Here is a 16,701-nt window from a genome sequence, read left to right on the forward strand (position 1 = left end):
TTCTGGAAACATAATATTTCTCTCTCCAGTTTTTCATTTTTACTAAAGACAAATCATGATAAGACTTATTGGCTTTATTATACTTGTCCTGATTTTTTGTATAAAGGGCAGAAAGAATCATTATTTTGTTACATAAACTCTTTTTAAATTGTCTTTGATGGAACTCTGCTCCATAGAAGGACTCGTAGGTAAGACTTTTTAAGAGCCCAGTCCAGACATGGGTTTGTACCTTCAAATATCTATGAGTTGAGTAACTTCCTCTCCTTTTGGGGTCCCAAGATAACATGGGGCTCCTGGACCTGTTAGAGAGTGGCATTCTTTGCTTACCACAGGTCATAAACCCTATAAGGGATTATTGTATACAAGGTCTAAGGCCAGGTCCCCAGGGGGGGCTTTTATTGGCTTTACAAGTCAAGTTTGATTCCTAAAGGAAAACACACCATTCCAGACAAAGCTGTGGTAAAATAACCAGTTTCTTCAATGATGTCCTGCTGCAAAAAGAAAACAGATTCTTACTGAACTTATGCAAATGACTATATTACCATAAATTAAGAATACTCACAAATATGTGTTTCCAAATTCTGGAGAAATCAGGTAGAGAGAAACAAATATGCTCCAAATTTTGTTCACAGCAGTATACTCTACTCAATTGTCAAAGCAGTAAATAGCTCTAAAGAAAAATTTCCTTGATTCTGAAAAACAAAATAGAGAATCAGCAGTGTTTTAAGCAAAAAGATAAACAGATTACTTTAGACTTCTTCAGTTTATTCCATGGAGTTAATTTCTGTTCTGCTTGATATTCATGAACACTTTAGCTCTCCATGAGACTTCTGGAAGTTGTTTTCTCTATTCTGATGTCACAGTCTCCAAAGTTATCAGAAATCTGTATTCAAGTGTACCTTTGGAGTTCTATAGCTGACTATAAAACCATCTTCTAAAGAGGACCAAAATGAGACAACAATTGTCTGCCGGTGACAAAATGTCTTAAGACAGCCACAGTCAAAAACATGATTAACAGAGAAATTTGGTTACCTGTGTGGCATACAATGACAATTATAATTATTAATAACATACACTAAGTCATATTAGAATTATAGGGGTTTCCCATTATTTTTGAACATATACCAATGACACATTTATGCAAATATAGCCCAAAGAAAGCCAAACACCATTTCACATTTGACAATGCTTTTCATATAATTTTTATACCAAATAAGCCAAATGTCATTGTTGCATTAATGCATTATTGATGTCAAACCCAATTCTTTATAATACCTTATAAATAAATCTATCCAATTGTAATCAGTTTGACCATAAGGTAAGATCCTCATAAACCTTTTTAAACCCTTTACAATTTTTGTTAAAGAGCAGATTATATGCAGGTTTTTGCTTTAGGAACAACCTGCTGTGCTTTTATTCCAATGTTTAATTTACAGAAAAACTGAGTAATGCCCCTTTAACTTTAGCCAGTATGTTCACACACAGAATCTCTTTTACAATTAATTTTTCACAAACCTTCCACAACTTGCTAAAACCTCCATCTTTATCCTATTTAACTTAAAACAATTCTTAACCCTCTAACCCTAGGCAAGAAATTCACATTTCTATGTCTTCTTATACTCATTTACCAAAAGTACATCCTACTTTCCTGACATGACTTGTGTGTAAAATTGGTTTTTTTTTGGTAGTCTCAAACACATGTTGCACTGTTAACTCTTAGAAACTTTTCCTTTTCGTGAAAATCCTTGGTAAATTCAGGATTTTAATTATGTACTAGGTGTGGAGCCTAGGACAGCAGACAGAAGTGCAGATAAGGTTTGACTCTTTCCAGTGTCTAACTCCATGTGTCCCAGGCCTTACCTAGCTGTAAACCAGGCAAGTTGTACATTTAAGAGTCACAGTACATTTAGGAGGCCTAATCACTTTTAAATGTACAACATCTCATGCATACATTCCCTTTCACGAATCCTTCCAGGACTTACATAGGCCATGTACAACATGTTTAGACTTTCTGACTTGCCCTAAACATCCCTCTTTTTAAACAACCAGTTATTTTACTTTAGGACAAGAATTTACCATACAACATCCTTTCTTATATAAAAGCTTTCTTTATACTCTTCCTTGCATAGCAAGGGGGCATGGCTAATTCTACATGTCCTCAGGCCTTATCTAGAATCTAATGCTTCAAAGCGAATTGAACAATTTTTAAAAGACAAAGAAGCAGTTTATAACCTTAAAGCATTTAGCAAACTAAATAGCTGACAGGTATAATTTAGACCAGATGTTTACATTTGTGAAGATATTTTTATTTTGCCAATAATCTTTAAAATTGTTTCTTATTTCTCAAAGATTACTTAAGTCATGGGAACCAAAAGGCATTACACTTTAAACTTTTCTGACAAAATATTTGATTTAGGCTCTTACTGTTATTAAACCAATTAGTTAAGTCTCTTTCATATGTAAACATCACACACATAATACATAAAAATACCTAGGGCTGGGCACAGTGGCTCATGCCTGTAATCCCAACACTTCGAGAGGCCAAGGCAGGTGGATCACAAGGTCGGGAGATCAAGACCATCCTGGCTAACACAGTGAAACCCTGTCTCTACTAAAAATACAAAAAATTAGGCAGCCATGGTGGCAGGCACCTGTAGTCCCAGCTACTCAAGAGGCTGAGGCAGGAGAATGGCATGAACCCGGGAGGCAGAGCTTGCAGTGGACCAAGATCATGCCGCTGCACTCCAGCCTGGGCAACAGAGTGAGACTCCATCTCAAAAAAAAAAAATACTTAGACAGACAGAAAATAAAGGACTCATTTCCCAAGCCAGGAATTGAACTCTAAACCTGGGCTGCCATTGTGAAAAGAGAAAGCATGGCCACATGGTTACAAGGCCAAGCTCCCAAAGATGGACGTACAAGACAAGAAGGAAATCTCATCCAGTTTTTTCAGGGACCTGTGTCAAACTTTCTAACTGACAAGTTTGCTGGGCCATCTTGAAAAACACACCTGGGTGTGCTAAATCCATGTTCTATCCCAAGGTACACCTTATTAGGACAGAACAATATAGAAAAACACACAAAGCACACCCTTTGCTACAGCTTAAGACTAGCCTCATAAATCCTTTTTTCCATTAATCAAAACTTTACAGGAGATAAACAGTGAATTTTGCCATTCATTCAACCAGCTTGTTCAGAGAGAGAAAAAAAAAGAGGGAGAGAGAGAGGGAGGAAAGCATTGCCTGAGTCAGAGTGGGGAAGGCGAGGTACTCAGGAAGGTCAGAGAATGACCCACCCATTGCAGCAACACTAAAAATTTTAAGCGGCTGCTTGTCGACGGCAAACAGATCTTTTCCAGCAGTCCCATCAGCTCTCAAGTTTACCCTTTTTGAGGGAGGAAAGAGTTCCCCATGTTCAATGATCTGTACATGGCTAACCCTTTCACCCACGGCCATCAGCAAAGAGGGCAAGGCAGATTAATCTAAAGAGAATAGTGGTTAACATCCCATAGAGCTAAAGCCATTCTTATCCGAAAGAGTTCACCAAGATGGGCCTCTAACCCCCTAAATCTTAGAGTCCCTTCTAAGTTGGGCTTCTAACCCTAGGTCAGTCAAGCATCCTTGCCTTTTATTAAGATGGGCCTCTAACCCAATCTGTCTTAGGAGAGACTCTAAATCCCGTAAGTTGAGCCTCTAACCCAATCCCATTCTTTACCTGGGTACCCCAACACTTACCCAAAGTTGGCCGATCAGAGCTGCAGTCTGTTTCCATCGGATCAAGGAGTCTTCTAAGTATTGCCCCTTCCATGGTTCACCAAAAAGATGTTACTGGACCCCACCACTTACCCAAAGTTACCCTTTGGGTCATGGGTTTCCCCCCTATAGTCACTTCTGTGGTCACCAGAAAGATGTTACAGGAAAGGGGTCCCAATCCAGACCCCAGGAGAGGATTCGTGGGTGTCACACAAGAAAGAATTCAGAGTAAGTCTTTAGAGTAAAGTGAAAGCAAATTTATTAGGAAAGTAAAGGAATAAAAGAATGGCTATTCCGTAGGCAGAGCAGCCATGAGGGCTGGTTCAAATGCCTCCAACACCTAGGATGATTTCGTGTCTTTGCTAATGTGAATGGTGCTTTGATGAACATACGAGTGTATGTGTGGTTTTGTTTGTTTGTTTGTTTGTTTTTTGGTCAAATGACTTACTTTCTTTTGAATATATGTCCTGCAATGGGATTTCTGGGTCAAATTGTAGCTATGTTTTAAGCTGTTATTTTTTTATAGTGGCTGAAGTAATTTACATTCTCATCAACAGCGCATAAGTTTTTTCTTTTCTAGACAGCCTCGCCAGCATGTGATGCTTTTTGACTTTTTAATAGTAGCCATTCTGACTGGTTTGAGATGTATCTCATTGTGGTTTTAATTTGCAATTTTCTGATGATTTTTATTTGAAATGTGTTCCATATTTTTGTTGGCTGCTTGTATTTGTGTGTGTGTGTGAAGCGTCTCTTAGTGGGGTTATTTGCTTTTTGCTTGTTCAATTGTTTAAATTTCTTACACATTCTGGATATTACATCTTTGTTAGATACATAGTTTGTGGAAATTGTTTTATTCCATGGGTTGTCGGTTTACTCTGTTGATGGTTTCTTTTGCCATGCAGAAGCTCTTTAGTTTAATTAGGTCCCACATCAATGTTTGGTTTTGTTGCAATTGTTTTCGAGGACTTAGTCATAAATTATTTCCCAAGCTGATGTCCAGAATGGTGTTTCCTAGGTTTTCTTTTAGATTTCTCATAGTTTGAGGTCTTATATTTAAATGTTTGATTCATTTAAGTTAATTTTTGTATATACTAAAAAAGAGGGGTCCGGGTTTATTTTTCTGAAGATTGCTAACTAGCTATCCCAGCATCATTTATTGAATGGGGTGTGTTTTCTGTATTGCTTATTTTTGCTGATGTTGTTGAAAATCAGCTGGCTGTAGGTGTGTAGTTTTATTTCTAGGTTCTCTATTCTGTGTCATTGGTCTATGTGTTTGTTTTTATATCAGTAGCATCCTGTTTGAGTTGCTGTAGCCTTATAGGACAGTTTGAAGTCAGGTAATGTGATGCTTCTGGCTTTGTTCTTTTTGCATAGAATTGCCTTGGCTATTTGAGATCGTTTTTTGTTCCATATGAATTTTAGAATACTTTTTTAAAATTCTGTGAAGAATTAAATTTGTGGTTTGATAGGAATACCATTGAATCTGTAAATTGCTTTAGGCAGTATAGACATTTTAACAGTATTGATTCTTCAAATCCATGAGCATGAAAATTTTCTCATTTGTTTGTATAATCTATGATTTCTTTCAGCAGTGGTTTGTAGTTTGCCTTTTAGAGATCTTTCACCTCTTTGGTTAGATGTATTCCCAGGTATTTTATTGTTGATGTGACTATTGTAAATATTATTTTATTCTTGATTTGGCTCTTAGCTTAAATAATAGTTGTATATAGAAATGTTACTAATTTTTTACATTGATTTTGTGTCCTGAAACTTGATTTAATTCATTTATCAAATCCAGGAGATTTTTGGCAGAGTTTTTATGGTTGTCTAGGTATGGAATCATATTATCCACAAAGAGATACAGTTTGACTTCTTTTTCTATTTGAATTCATTTTATTTCTTTCCCTTGCCTGATTGCATTAGCTAGGACATCCAGTACTATGTTGAATAGGAGTAATGAGAGAGTGGACATCCTTGTCTTCTTCCAGTTCTCAAGGGGAATGCTTCCAGATTTTTCTCATTCAGTGTGATGTTGGCTGTGGGTCTGTCATAGATGGCTCTCATCATTTTGAGGTATGTTCTCTTGATGCCTAGTTTTTTTGAGGGTTTTTTAACATAAAGGAATATTGGATTTTATTGAAAGCTCTCTCTGTCTGTTGAAATAATTACTTGGTTTTTGTTTTTAGTTCGGTTTATGTGGTAAATCACATTTATTGATGTACACATGTTAACACAGCATTACATTACAGGAATAAAGCCTATTTGATCACTGTAAATTAACTTTTTGATATGCTATTGGATTCTGTGTGCTAATGATTTGTTAAGTTTTTATTGTGTTTATTTTATTAGGAATATTAGCCTGTAATTGTCTTTTCTAATTTTGTTTTTTTCATGTGTTGTATCAGGGTGATGCTGGAGTCATAGAATGAGTTAGGGAGGAGTCCCTCCTCCTCAATTTTTGGGAATAGTTTCAATAGAATTGGTACCAGCTCCTGATTGTACATCTGGTAGAATTCGACTGTAAATCTATCTGGTACTGGGCATTTTTTTCTTTTTTTTTGGTTAGTAGTTTTTTTTTATTACTTATTTAATTTCAGAACTCAATATTAGTCTCTCCAGGGTTTCAATTTCTTCCTGATTCAATAGAGGTATTCATAATAGTCTCTGAGGATCTTTTATGTCTCTGTGAGATTCGTTGTAATGTCACCTTTTTCATTTCTGATCATGTTCATTTGAATCTTATCTCTTCTATTTTTTGTTACTCTAACTAGTGATCAATAGGTCACTAGTTAGAATCATCTTGTTTATCCTTTCCAAGAACCAACTTTTTGTTTAATTGATTCTTTGTATAAATATTCAGTTCTCAATTTTTTTCCATGTGTGCTTTGATTTTCCTTGTTTCTTTTCTTCTGCTAGATTTGTGATTAGTTTGTTATTGTTTTTCTAGTTTCTCTGGGTGTGATACTAAATCTTTAATTTGAGATCTTTCTAACTTTCTGAGGTAGGCATTTTGTTCATAAACTTTCCTGTTAACACCACTTTTGCTGCATCCCAAAGATTTTGGTATGTTGTGTCTCCATTTTCATTCATTTCAAAGAATTTTTAAATCCTGCCTTGATTTCATTTTTAACCCCTAAGTCATTCAAGCTGTTTAATTGCAATGCAATTGTGTGGTTTTGAGGGAAATTTTTCATATTAATTTCCATTTTTATTGCACTGTGATCTGAGAGTACGGTGAAATGAGTTTTTTTTTTTTAATTTATCGAGACTTATTTTATGCCTGAGCATGTGGTCAATCTTGGAGTATGTTCTGTGTGCAGAGAAGAAGAATGTATATTCTGTGGTAGATGGGTAGATTATTCGGTAGATAGCTAATCAGAGTCAAGTGCCGAGTTCAAGTCTAGAATTTCTTCATTGGTTTTCTGCCTTGATTATCTGTCTACTGCTGTCAGTGGGGTATTGAAGTCTCCCCACTAATATTGTGTGGCTGTATGTCTTTCTGCAGACCTGGAAGTACTTGTTTTATGAATCTGGGTGCTCCAATGTTGAGTGCATATATCTTTTTTTTTTTTTTTTTTTTTGAGACAGAGTCTCGCTCTGTTGGCCAGGCTGGAGTGCAGTGGTGCAACCTCAGCTCACTGCAACCTCCGTCTCCCAGCCTCAAACAATTCTCCTGCCTCAGCCTCCAGAGTAGCTGGGATTACAGGTGTGTACCACCATGCCTGGCTAATTTATGTACTTTTAGTAGAGACAGGGTTTCACCACGTTGACCAGGCTGGTCTCAAAATCCTGACCTCAGGTAATCCACCTGCCTGGGCCTCCCAAAGTGCTGGGATTACAGGCGTGAGCCACCATTCCCGGCCAAGTGCATATATCTTTAAGATAGTTAAGTTTTCTTTTTAAATTAAATCCTTCATCATTATATAATGCTCTTTTTTATTCTTTTACTGTTGTTGGTTTAAAGTCTGTTTTATCCAATATAAAAATAGCAACTCCTGCTCTTTTTCCTGTTTTCATTTTATGAGATAGATCTTTGTCCACCCCTTGACTTTGAGCCTATTATGGGTGTCATATTGTGTGTGAGGGGTCTCTTAAACACAGCAAATGAATATTCTTTTTAAAATTCAATTTGCCACTCTGTGCCATTCAATTGACACATTAGGCCATTTACATTCAAGGTTAATTTTGATATACGAAGTTTTTATCCTACCATGAAGTTGTTAGCTGGCTGCTCTGTTGATATTCTATTCTGTGGTTGTTTTATAGGGTCTGTAAGCTATGTACTTAAATATGTGTTTGTGGCAGCAGGTTTTTTTTTTTCCATGTTTAGAACTCCTTTAAGCTCTCTTGTACGACTGCTCTAGTGGTAATAAATTCCCTTAGTGTTTGCTTGTCTGGAAGAGATTTCATTCCTCCTTTGCTTATGAAGCTTAGTTTGGCTAAATAGAAAATCCTTGACTGGAATTTCTTGTCTTTAAGAATGCTTAAAATAGGCCCCTCATCTCTTCTGGCTTGTAAGGTTCTGCTGAAAAGTCCACTGTTAGCCTGATGGAGTTCCCTTTGTACGTGATCTGACTTTTTTCTCTAGTTGCCTTTAAAAAAATTTTTTTAGCATTGACCTTGGACAGTCTGGTGACTATATGCCTTGGTGACATTCATTTTGTATTGCATATCACAGGTGTTCTCTGGATTTCTTATATATGTCAATATCTATCTCTCAATCAACATTAGGGGAATTTTATTAATTTATTCCCTCAAATATGTTTTTCAGGTTGTTTACTTTTTCTCCTCTCTCAGGAATACTAATAATTTGTAGGACTTGTCACTTTACATAATCTCATATTTCTCAAAGATTTCAGTTTTTTAAAAAAATCATTTTTTTAAAATTTTTGTCTACCTAGGAGAGTTCAATATTCAAGCTCTGAAATTATTTTTTCTGTTTGGCCCAGTCTATTGATAAAGCTTTCAACTGTATTTTGAAATTCCTTAGGTGAGTTTCTCATTTCAAGAAGCTCTGAATTATTTCTTTTTAAGATGTTAACTCTTTCTTCATTTCCTGGATTGCTTTAGAAGTTTCTTTCTGTTGATTTTCAACCTTGTCTTGGATCTCATTGAGCTTCCTTGCCATCCACGCTTTGAATTCTTTATCTATTAATTCTGAGTTCCTATTTTGGCTAAGGATCATTGCTGCAGAGCTAGTGTAATACTTTTGTGGTGTCACTACAGATTTTTAATGGTGCTAGAATTCTTGTGCTGGTTTCTTCTCGTCTGGAAACACTGGTACTTCTAATTATTGTAATTATTTTTGTGGGGGTAGTATTTTTTCCTTTTCTTTCTTTCTCTGTTTTTCTCTCCCTTTCTCCTTCCTACCTCCTTACGGGGTGCGACAGTGGAGAATGCTGGGTAGGGTTTTTGGCTTTGCTTCTATAGCCGTATGCACTCTGTTGGCATGTTTTATATTGGACTGTGTGGTTTGACTTGCAAGTCAGTAGATGGCGCTGATGGGAAACAGCCAGCTGCAGCCAGCGTGGCTAGGTATATAACCTGATCCTTGTTTACTGGGAGAAGCTCTCTGTTCCCTCAGCCAATGGGCTGATTTGCGGAGTGCACAGTGGTTTGAGCTCCCTGCTCAGCTCCATGGGAGCCGAGTCAAAATGGGCAGGGCCAGACTTGGCAGTTCTGCTGACAGGTCCCCTGATGACAGGCACAAGCATCAGCCTTGAGGGAGAATTCTGTCGGCAGACACCAAACACTCCGAGGTGGGTCAGGTATGGAGGTGTGAAAGCTCCTCAGTCCCAAGATCTCTACAAAGGTAGGAAGGATGCCCTAAACTCCTAATCCAGGAGAGACGGTACTCCACATGCCTGGATATTTACACGTATCAGTGACTCTAATACCATCTGTCGAAAAGACATTTTTTTACATTCAAATTGACTTCACATCTTTGTAAAAAATAGGTAGTACACATGTGGATCTGTTGCATAACTCTATTTTGTTCCACTAATTTAATTATCTATACTTAATTCCAGCACCATAATGCTTTAATATACATCTTCCTATTTTATTTCTCGTTTTTAAGATTGTGTTGCCTATTCTTCCTCTGTTAAATTTTACAAATTTCAGTCAACTTTTCAATTTTTGGCAATTTTGGCACTTCTGTTTGGAATGTGTTGGATCTGTGAATTCGAGATAATAAAAATTATCCCTAAATTCATAGATCCATGATATGACTCAAGATCTTGAAATGTATTCCACAAACGATATGTTTTGATATTATTACAATATATTTTAAACTTAATTTTTCATATGCTTTTCATTTGTATAGACAAGTAAAATCGATATTTCCATAGTAATTTTATAGATTACTTAGAATTAGACATGTAAAAGATGATTGATATTATTAATTGAGTTAACTTAGAAGGCATCTGCAACAACATGCCTCCTCCGCCATCCCTAGCGAGCTTGAGAACTCCATTTTCAAACTCTCTCAGCTTGGAAAGTGGGGTCTCTACATACAGCAGTTTATTAATTGAATTTCTCCTATTCAAGATCACCACATTCACTATACCATTGTATCCCGACTACCTCACTCTTTAAATTTCATTCTAATTCAGTTTAGCTCCAATTTCAGAAGAACTTGTAAACATGTATCTAAAAGTTGGGGCTATCTTGAATATCAAAATCACAAGAACTATGAGAATAGCTAAGGGAAATATGAGAAGGTAAAGTAAAATGATCAAAGCAGAGAGAAAAAAATGCATATTTTGTATTTAGGGAAGAAGTGAAATCTAGTTGGTTTACAGTAAAAGAGGGTTTATGTAGAAATGTGAGACAGAACTTGCAATGTAGAATGAGTACATACAGATAGTCTGATGATTGGATATCACTAATCATAGGTTTTTATCCTTTTCATTCAAATTAGTGCAAAGCACCTTCTAATTGGATATGCTTATTCCAGTTTCTCACCCCAATCAAGCTATTTTTACTCACTCTCTAGGCTCAGCTGATAGGATACTTTCTTTGGGAACCTTTGCTGACTTCTAAATAAGTGACATCTCTTCTTTAATTGTTCTTATATGTTGAGGCTGCTTATTCACAGCTTTAATAACTACTGTAATTAAATAATTATTTGGTTAACATTGATTAAACCTGCTAAATGGTAAGTTCAGAGAAACAGAAACTGTATTTTAAAAAATTGTTTTTAAATTTTCTCATTATAGGGTAGCCTATGAATGGAGGCATTTTCCTTGAAAAATATAATAAAATATTTTTTCATCATGCATTCCCTAAGAACAGAGCCAGATGAATCTTGTTTTGAGAAGTGAGAAAATGCTACTGAGGCATGACTAATGAAAAATACAGAAGTTAAGGTTGGGAGGAACAAAGTTGTTATCTGTAATCACTAAAGTGACAAGAATAAATAAATAAAAATTGGCAAAATCAATTGCATATAAATGATTCATGATGAGCTTCCTGGGAAACTGAATATATTAATTCCTGGAAGTCAGAACCACATGCTGGCCGGTAGCTAGATGGCTGGTAATTTCTGGAAATACAGTTGCTTGGGCAGCTGGAACTTAAGACCTGAACCCCCAGATTCAAGACTCACAGAGCTAATGAGTGTAACAGATTAAACAGGGAAGGCCGCAGTGGAAACCCACACCACTGGTAGAGGCAAAGCCCATGAGAGATCTAATAGAATTCTGGTAGAGAGCAGGACTGCCTTTGTAGGGAAATAGAGATCTGGAATCACTGTTGCTGAGTTGCTGGAATATAGGGAGAAACCTACCTTAATCCTGGTAAATTCAAAATGTTGCAAAAGACTCAGGGATTTGGGCTGGCCATTTCTAGAGAAACTTTAATATGGCATTGGGATAGTTTCTTGAAATAGAATGATTAAGTTTATAATGATATAATGATAGAGTTTATAATATGATGATAAATTTATCATTATTTCATCCTGAAATTAGATATTAATCTATTTAACTTCAGTACCAGTTCTGATATTGCAAATTTATTGTCTCCAACATTATAACTACCAGCTGTGTAAGCATGCTTCACTATATAATTGTGTAATTATTATTGAAACTATCACTGATTAGTCTTTAAAAGGTAGTTTGCTTTTCTAACTAGAGTATTTCCAGAGGCCAGAGAACCACTTTTATATCTAAAATAGGCATATCATTTCCATTAATCCAAGATGGCTTTGGCTTAGGGCTTAGCCAGAAAGTATTCTTTAATGTTAATGCTATTTGTGTCTGTGTTCTAGATCTCTAAGATGGCAGAAACTCACAGGTGAGAATTCTGTATATAGAGATAACTTGAATTATAATATTTTTTAAATTATGGAAGTTATAAACAAAATTAGACCAAGTTCACCAGGGAGCATCGAACATTGTCATTCCAATTTCTGTCACAGAAAGCTGAATAGAACCTTCCATATTTTCACTCATTATTTCAATCCCTTTGGATTTCCCAGAAAGCTACTGGCAAATTCTGTAAGTATTTGATTGTCTGAAAATGTCTATACTTCTCCTCCATTTTTAAAACAGACATTTATTGGTCATATTACTCTAGTTTTGAAATTTTTAAATATTTGAGGACATGTACTTCTTTTCTTTTATTTCTTCTTCTCTGTTTAAAATTTAGCTTTTAATCTCAGTTGCTTTGATGAAGGTAAATTTCTTTTTAAATTTTTTTCCCACCTCTGGCTGCTTTAAGTTTTTCTCTTTTTCTTTCCTGTTCCTCAGTGAGACTCCAATATGCCTAGTTATGGGCTTGTCTTCATATTTATCATGCATGGGAGTTTTAGTAGTTCTTGAATATATGGATTTGTTCTTTCCTCTATTCAAAAATTATCTTTGGATCCCCTGTGGATTTGTTTCTATTACAGATGACTTCTCTTAGATTTAGTAATATGTGGATTTATTTCTAGCCATATGTACACACACACACACATACAGACACATAATTTTGTTTTAGGACTCCAACAGCAACTATGTTAGACCGTTTCATATGTTCCATAGTCTCTGAAACTCCTTTAAATATTTTAATAATTTTTCTTTTTTTTTTTGGTTTGTATATATTCTACTGGACAGTAACTAATTATCTGTTTAGCCATGTTTTGTTTTAATCCATTCACCAATTCAATATTTTAATTTATTATATTTTTTAATTTTAAAATCTCTTTTTGGTTCTTTTAATATACTTCAGTACTCTGCCAAAATTTTTCATCTATCTTTTTATTCCCTAAGCATGTCAAGTGTAGTTATTTAACATTTACGTCTAATATTTTCATTTACTGAAGCTCTTGTGAGCCTAATTCTGCTACATATATCTATATTTTGGATGTAGTAATTTCTTAACTTCTGAAGCCTGGTAAATTTTTGTTGGGTACTAGACTATATCTGCATCTTCATGTGTATCTAGATATAACTATATCTGCAATGGTATCTATATCTATATATAAATAGGTATCTATATTTACATTTGTATCTAAATTTATCTATATAAAGAAATAATTTAGAGCTCACTGTGATGTTCTCCTCCTCCTAGAAGAATTTAAATTTGATTTTGGAAGGATAGAACAAGAGCCCTGGTATTCCTATATCCTCTTAACCTAATCAAGTGCTGAAATGATTTGGAGCTGAACTTCAGCCTCTCTTTTGGATCTAACAAGATGCCTATTCTAAAAGTAGTCGTGAATTCCATGACTTTCTGCTTCTTTATTTATCAACACCTTTCTTAGATTTTGGCCCTGGTAATTTCTAAATATTTTCACATGTATGCTTATATATCAAGACCTTTCTTAGATTTTGACACTCATCATTTCTGAATATTTTCACATGTATTTTCCTTGTCTAGATTTTCTAAACAAAAGACTTTAGTTATAAATTGTTTTTTTCATTTGTGAGCATTTGATTTTAACTTATTTACCCTTAGGTATGAACCTAATCATTTATACCTAATCATTGGATAAAAGATTTCTTTTTAAAAGTACATAAGTGATTAGAATAGAAGAGAAAATGGAATAAAAGTGCCCAATCTCAGCCGGGCGTGGGGCTCATGCCTGTAATCTCAGCACTTTGGGAGGCCGAGGCGAGCGGATCACCTGAGGTCAGGAGTTGGAGACCAGTCCAGCCAACATGGCGAAACCCTGTCTCTACTAAAAATGCAAGAAAATTAGCCAGGCGTGGTGGTGGGTGCCTGTAATCCCAGGTACTAGGGAGGCTGAGGCAGGAGACTTGCTTGAACCCAGGAGGCGGAGGTTGCAGTGAGCTGAGATTGCACCACTGCACTCCAACCTGGGTGACAGAGCAAGACTCTGTCTCAAAAAAAAAAAAAAAAAAAAAAAAAAAAGTGCCCTACTCAAGACTGTTTTAGTAGTTTGAATGCCCATATTTGTCATTACCACACCATATGAAATCACTTTGCATTGTAACTGAGCTAAATTTCCAATAATTCCTTGAATACACAAAGACTTTCAGCCCTTTCTGCTTTGCTTATTGTGTGTAATCTTCCCAGACTTCTCCCCTCCGATATTTCTGTCTTTGCAAGTCGAAAATTTGCAGTTCCTCTAAGATATCGTAGAATAAGTTTTCCCTCTATATTCCTTATCATCTTTGTGTCTCCATATTTTTACATTTAACATAACTTACATGTATAATGGATCTCTTTCTCTAACAGCTGTTGTCTAAAGGAATAATGCATGGGAATAGTTATTGGACATTGTTTGAACTCTTTTTTTCTTCTCAACTTTCGGTTCCTTATTGAAATCTATTTATCTTCACACTTCGCTGTTTCTGGAATTACTTTGCCTGAGAAAACAAAGAATGCTACCACAAAAAAGAGAAATAACATTTCCCTAATTTTATGCTCAGATGTGAATTAAATTATCACTTCTGATGATATCAAAAGGTTATTATCTTCAGCTTTACTTATTGTGAAACATGAATACAAACCAAGGTGGAATATCAATCCTCCATTCAAGTTTCATGGTATCCCTTATAACACACATGTAGATAATTGAATCATATTGAATTCTCATCAATGAGATGCAGGCATTTGATCATGATTACCAACAAATATTGGGTGACTTCAAAAGTTACTTCAAATCACTTTCGTTTCTCTTCAGTTCGATTTTTCTTTTATGTATATCTAAAACCATATCATTCTAAATAGTATTTTTTTCTCTGCAGATTCTTGATATAACTATCAACTAGTCTGCTACCTTATACTTGTTGGCATAGACACAAGAATCCACATTTTATAAGGGGATCAAGCTAATTCCTGATTCTGAGATTTTAATGAATAAAAGTCTGTATATTTAGTAGACTTCCACTATCTGTAGTTTGAATAACAAAAATCTCTGAGGCCACCAAAAGTTTGTCTGAATCCCAAACTTCATATGATTTTCAAACCTATTCATATATATATATATATATATATATATATATATACATATATATACACCAATTGTTTCATAATAATTCCCTAATACATCACAACCAAAACCCTAGCAATGTAAAACCACCACAAACATAGCTGAATATGAGACCAATGGATTTACTGGATTAAAATGATTTGACTTTTTATACAATTGTGGAAGAAAATCGAATAATATAAATTCTACTTTTAATGTGTACTTCAAGATTTATTTTCAGCTAGTACTCCAATTACAGTTTTTCAGATGAAGCCTGCCAGCCAGTATTTGGGGCCAAAGACAAACTGAGAACTTGATAATTAGAGAGTAAGAGGCTAATTCTTTCTGTACATGATGAAAACAATAAAGGTTATGAGTAGAGGCATTGATGGCATTAGCCAACAAAATTAGCAATTTAACAAGATGATCAATAATAGAAGCCTGATCCACAAGTTGGTCTGTAGCAAGAAGACTGGCAGCTCCTAGAAGCCAAGTAGGTTGGGCGGCAGAATCCAGAGCCATAGCCCCGGGAAGGGAAGCCACAGCCTCCATAACCCAGGGATCTGAAGCCACTGGACCCACAGCCCACCGAGTAGCAGCTCCTCGATCCATAGCCCAGGGAGCCGTAGCTGCTGGATCTACAGCCTAGAGACCCAGAGTAAGTTGTCTGGCAGGGACTGCAGAGCAAGGAGGTTCTGGGGCGGTAGCAGGAGGTCTGGCAGGGGCTGGACTCCACATAGGATGTCTGGCAGCTGGTGGGCTCCCAGCAGGTCTCCTGACAGCCTCTATAGAGAGAGGATCCCAGCTGGCAGGTGCCGGGAGAGCAGAGGTCAGTGCTGTAGACCAGGTTGCCGGGGTAGGAAAAGCCACAGGAGGAGGCTGGGTAGTGCAGGTAGCCACCACAGGAGCGGGAGCAGAAGTTTCCAGAGCAGCAGTTGTAGGACATGTTGACGGGAGATGTGAGTTCAGCTGAGTTACACTGAGAAGATTCTGAGTTTGTGTACCACTCCTGGACAGGACCATTTATACACGTTCAGTCGTGGGTGTGGCACCCTACAGGGTCATCCTTCACATATTTGAGCTCCCGCATTTCATATAAGTAACTTAGTAATCTTCTTTGTCATTGCGGTTAACTAACACCCTTCATCTTATATTTATGGAAGAACTCATTTTGTTTTATAGCTCTGCGTCAATGAAATACATTTATGTTACAAATGCTATGACAGTATGTGATTAATGCCAACTCCATTATGGCCAGGAAAACCCCTCTTATTTTCTCTGCCCATGATTTATACATCTGCTCCTGTTTTGGCTGGGAAATTCTTTCTGTCTTGGGTGGGGATAGTAATGTATTCATCTTTTTTTGTCAGTGGCCTAGAGGCAGAAATCTTATTGTTCACACTCTCCAAAATAGTTTGCCATCTGTTATTTACTATAATCAGTGCTTATAAGTCCAGTCTCGAGGGCCTATATAAAAGTAAGCCAAAGGAATTGAGAGATAACTAGACATAGATATCATCTTGAACA

General features: G+C 36.2%; 1 protein-coding gene and 1 long non-coding RNA gene across 3 annotated transcripts in view; one reads left to right on the plus strand and one right to left on the minus strand.

Annotated features, from left to right (window-relative positions):
* The window catches only part of LOC134736835 (uncharacterized), a 279,550-nt gene that overhangs the window by 205,623 nt on the left and 57,226 nt on the right, over nt 1-16,701 (plus strand). The window lies entirely within an intron of this gene.
* Nucleotides 15,385-16,174, minus strand: KRTAP13-1 (keratin associated protein 13-1). The gene has a single exon (XM_055279450.2). It carries the CDS (start codon nt 16,118-16,120, stop codon nt 15,602-15,604), a length of 519 nt encoding a protein of 172 aa, XP_055135425.2. The 5' UTR covers nt 16,121-16,174; the 3' UTR covers nt 15,385-15,601.

Source organism: Symphalangus syndactylus, chromosome 5 (genome assembly GCF_028878055.3).
Source record: "Symphalangus syndactylus isolate Jambi chromosome 5, NHGRI_mSymSyn1-v2.1_pri, whole genome shotgun sequence".
Taxonomy (NCBI): Eukaryota; Metazoa; Chordata; class Mammalia; order Primates; family Hylobatidae; genus Symphalangus; species Symphalangus syndactylus.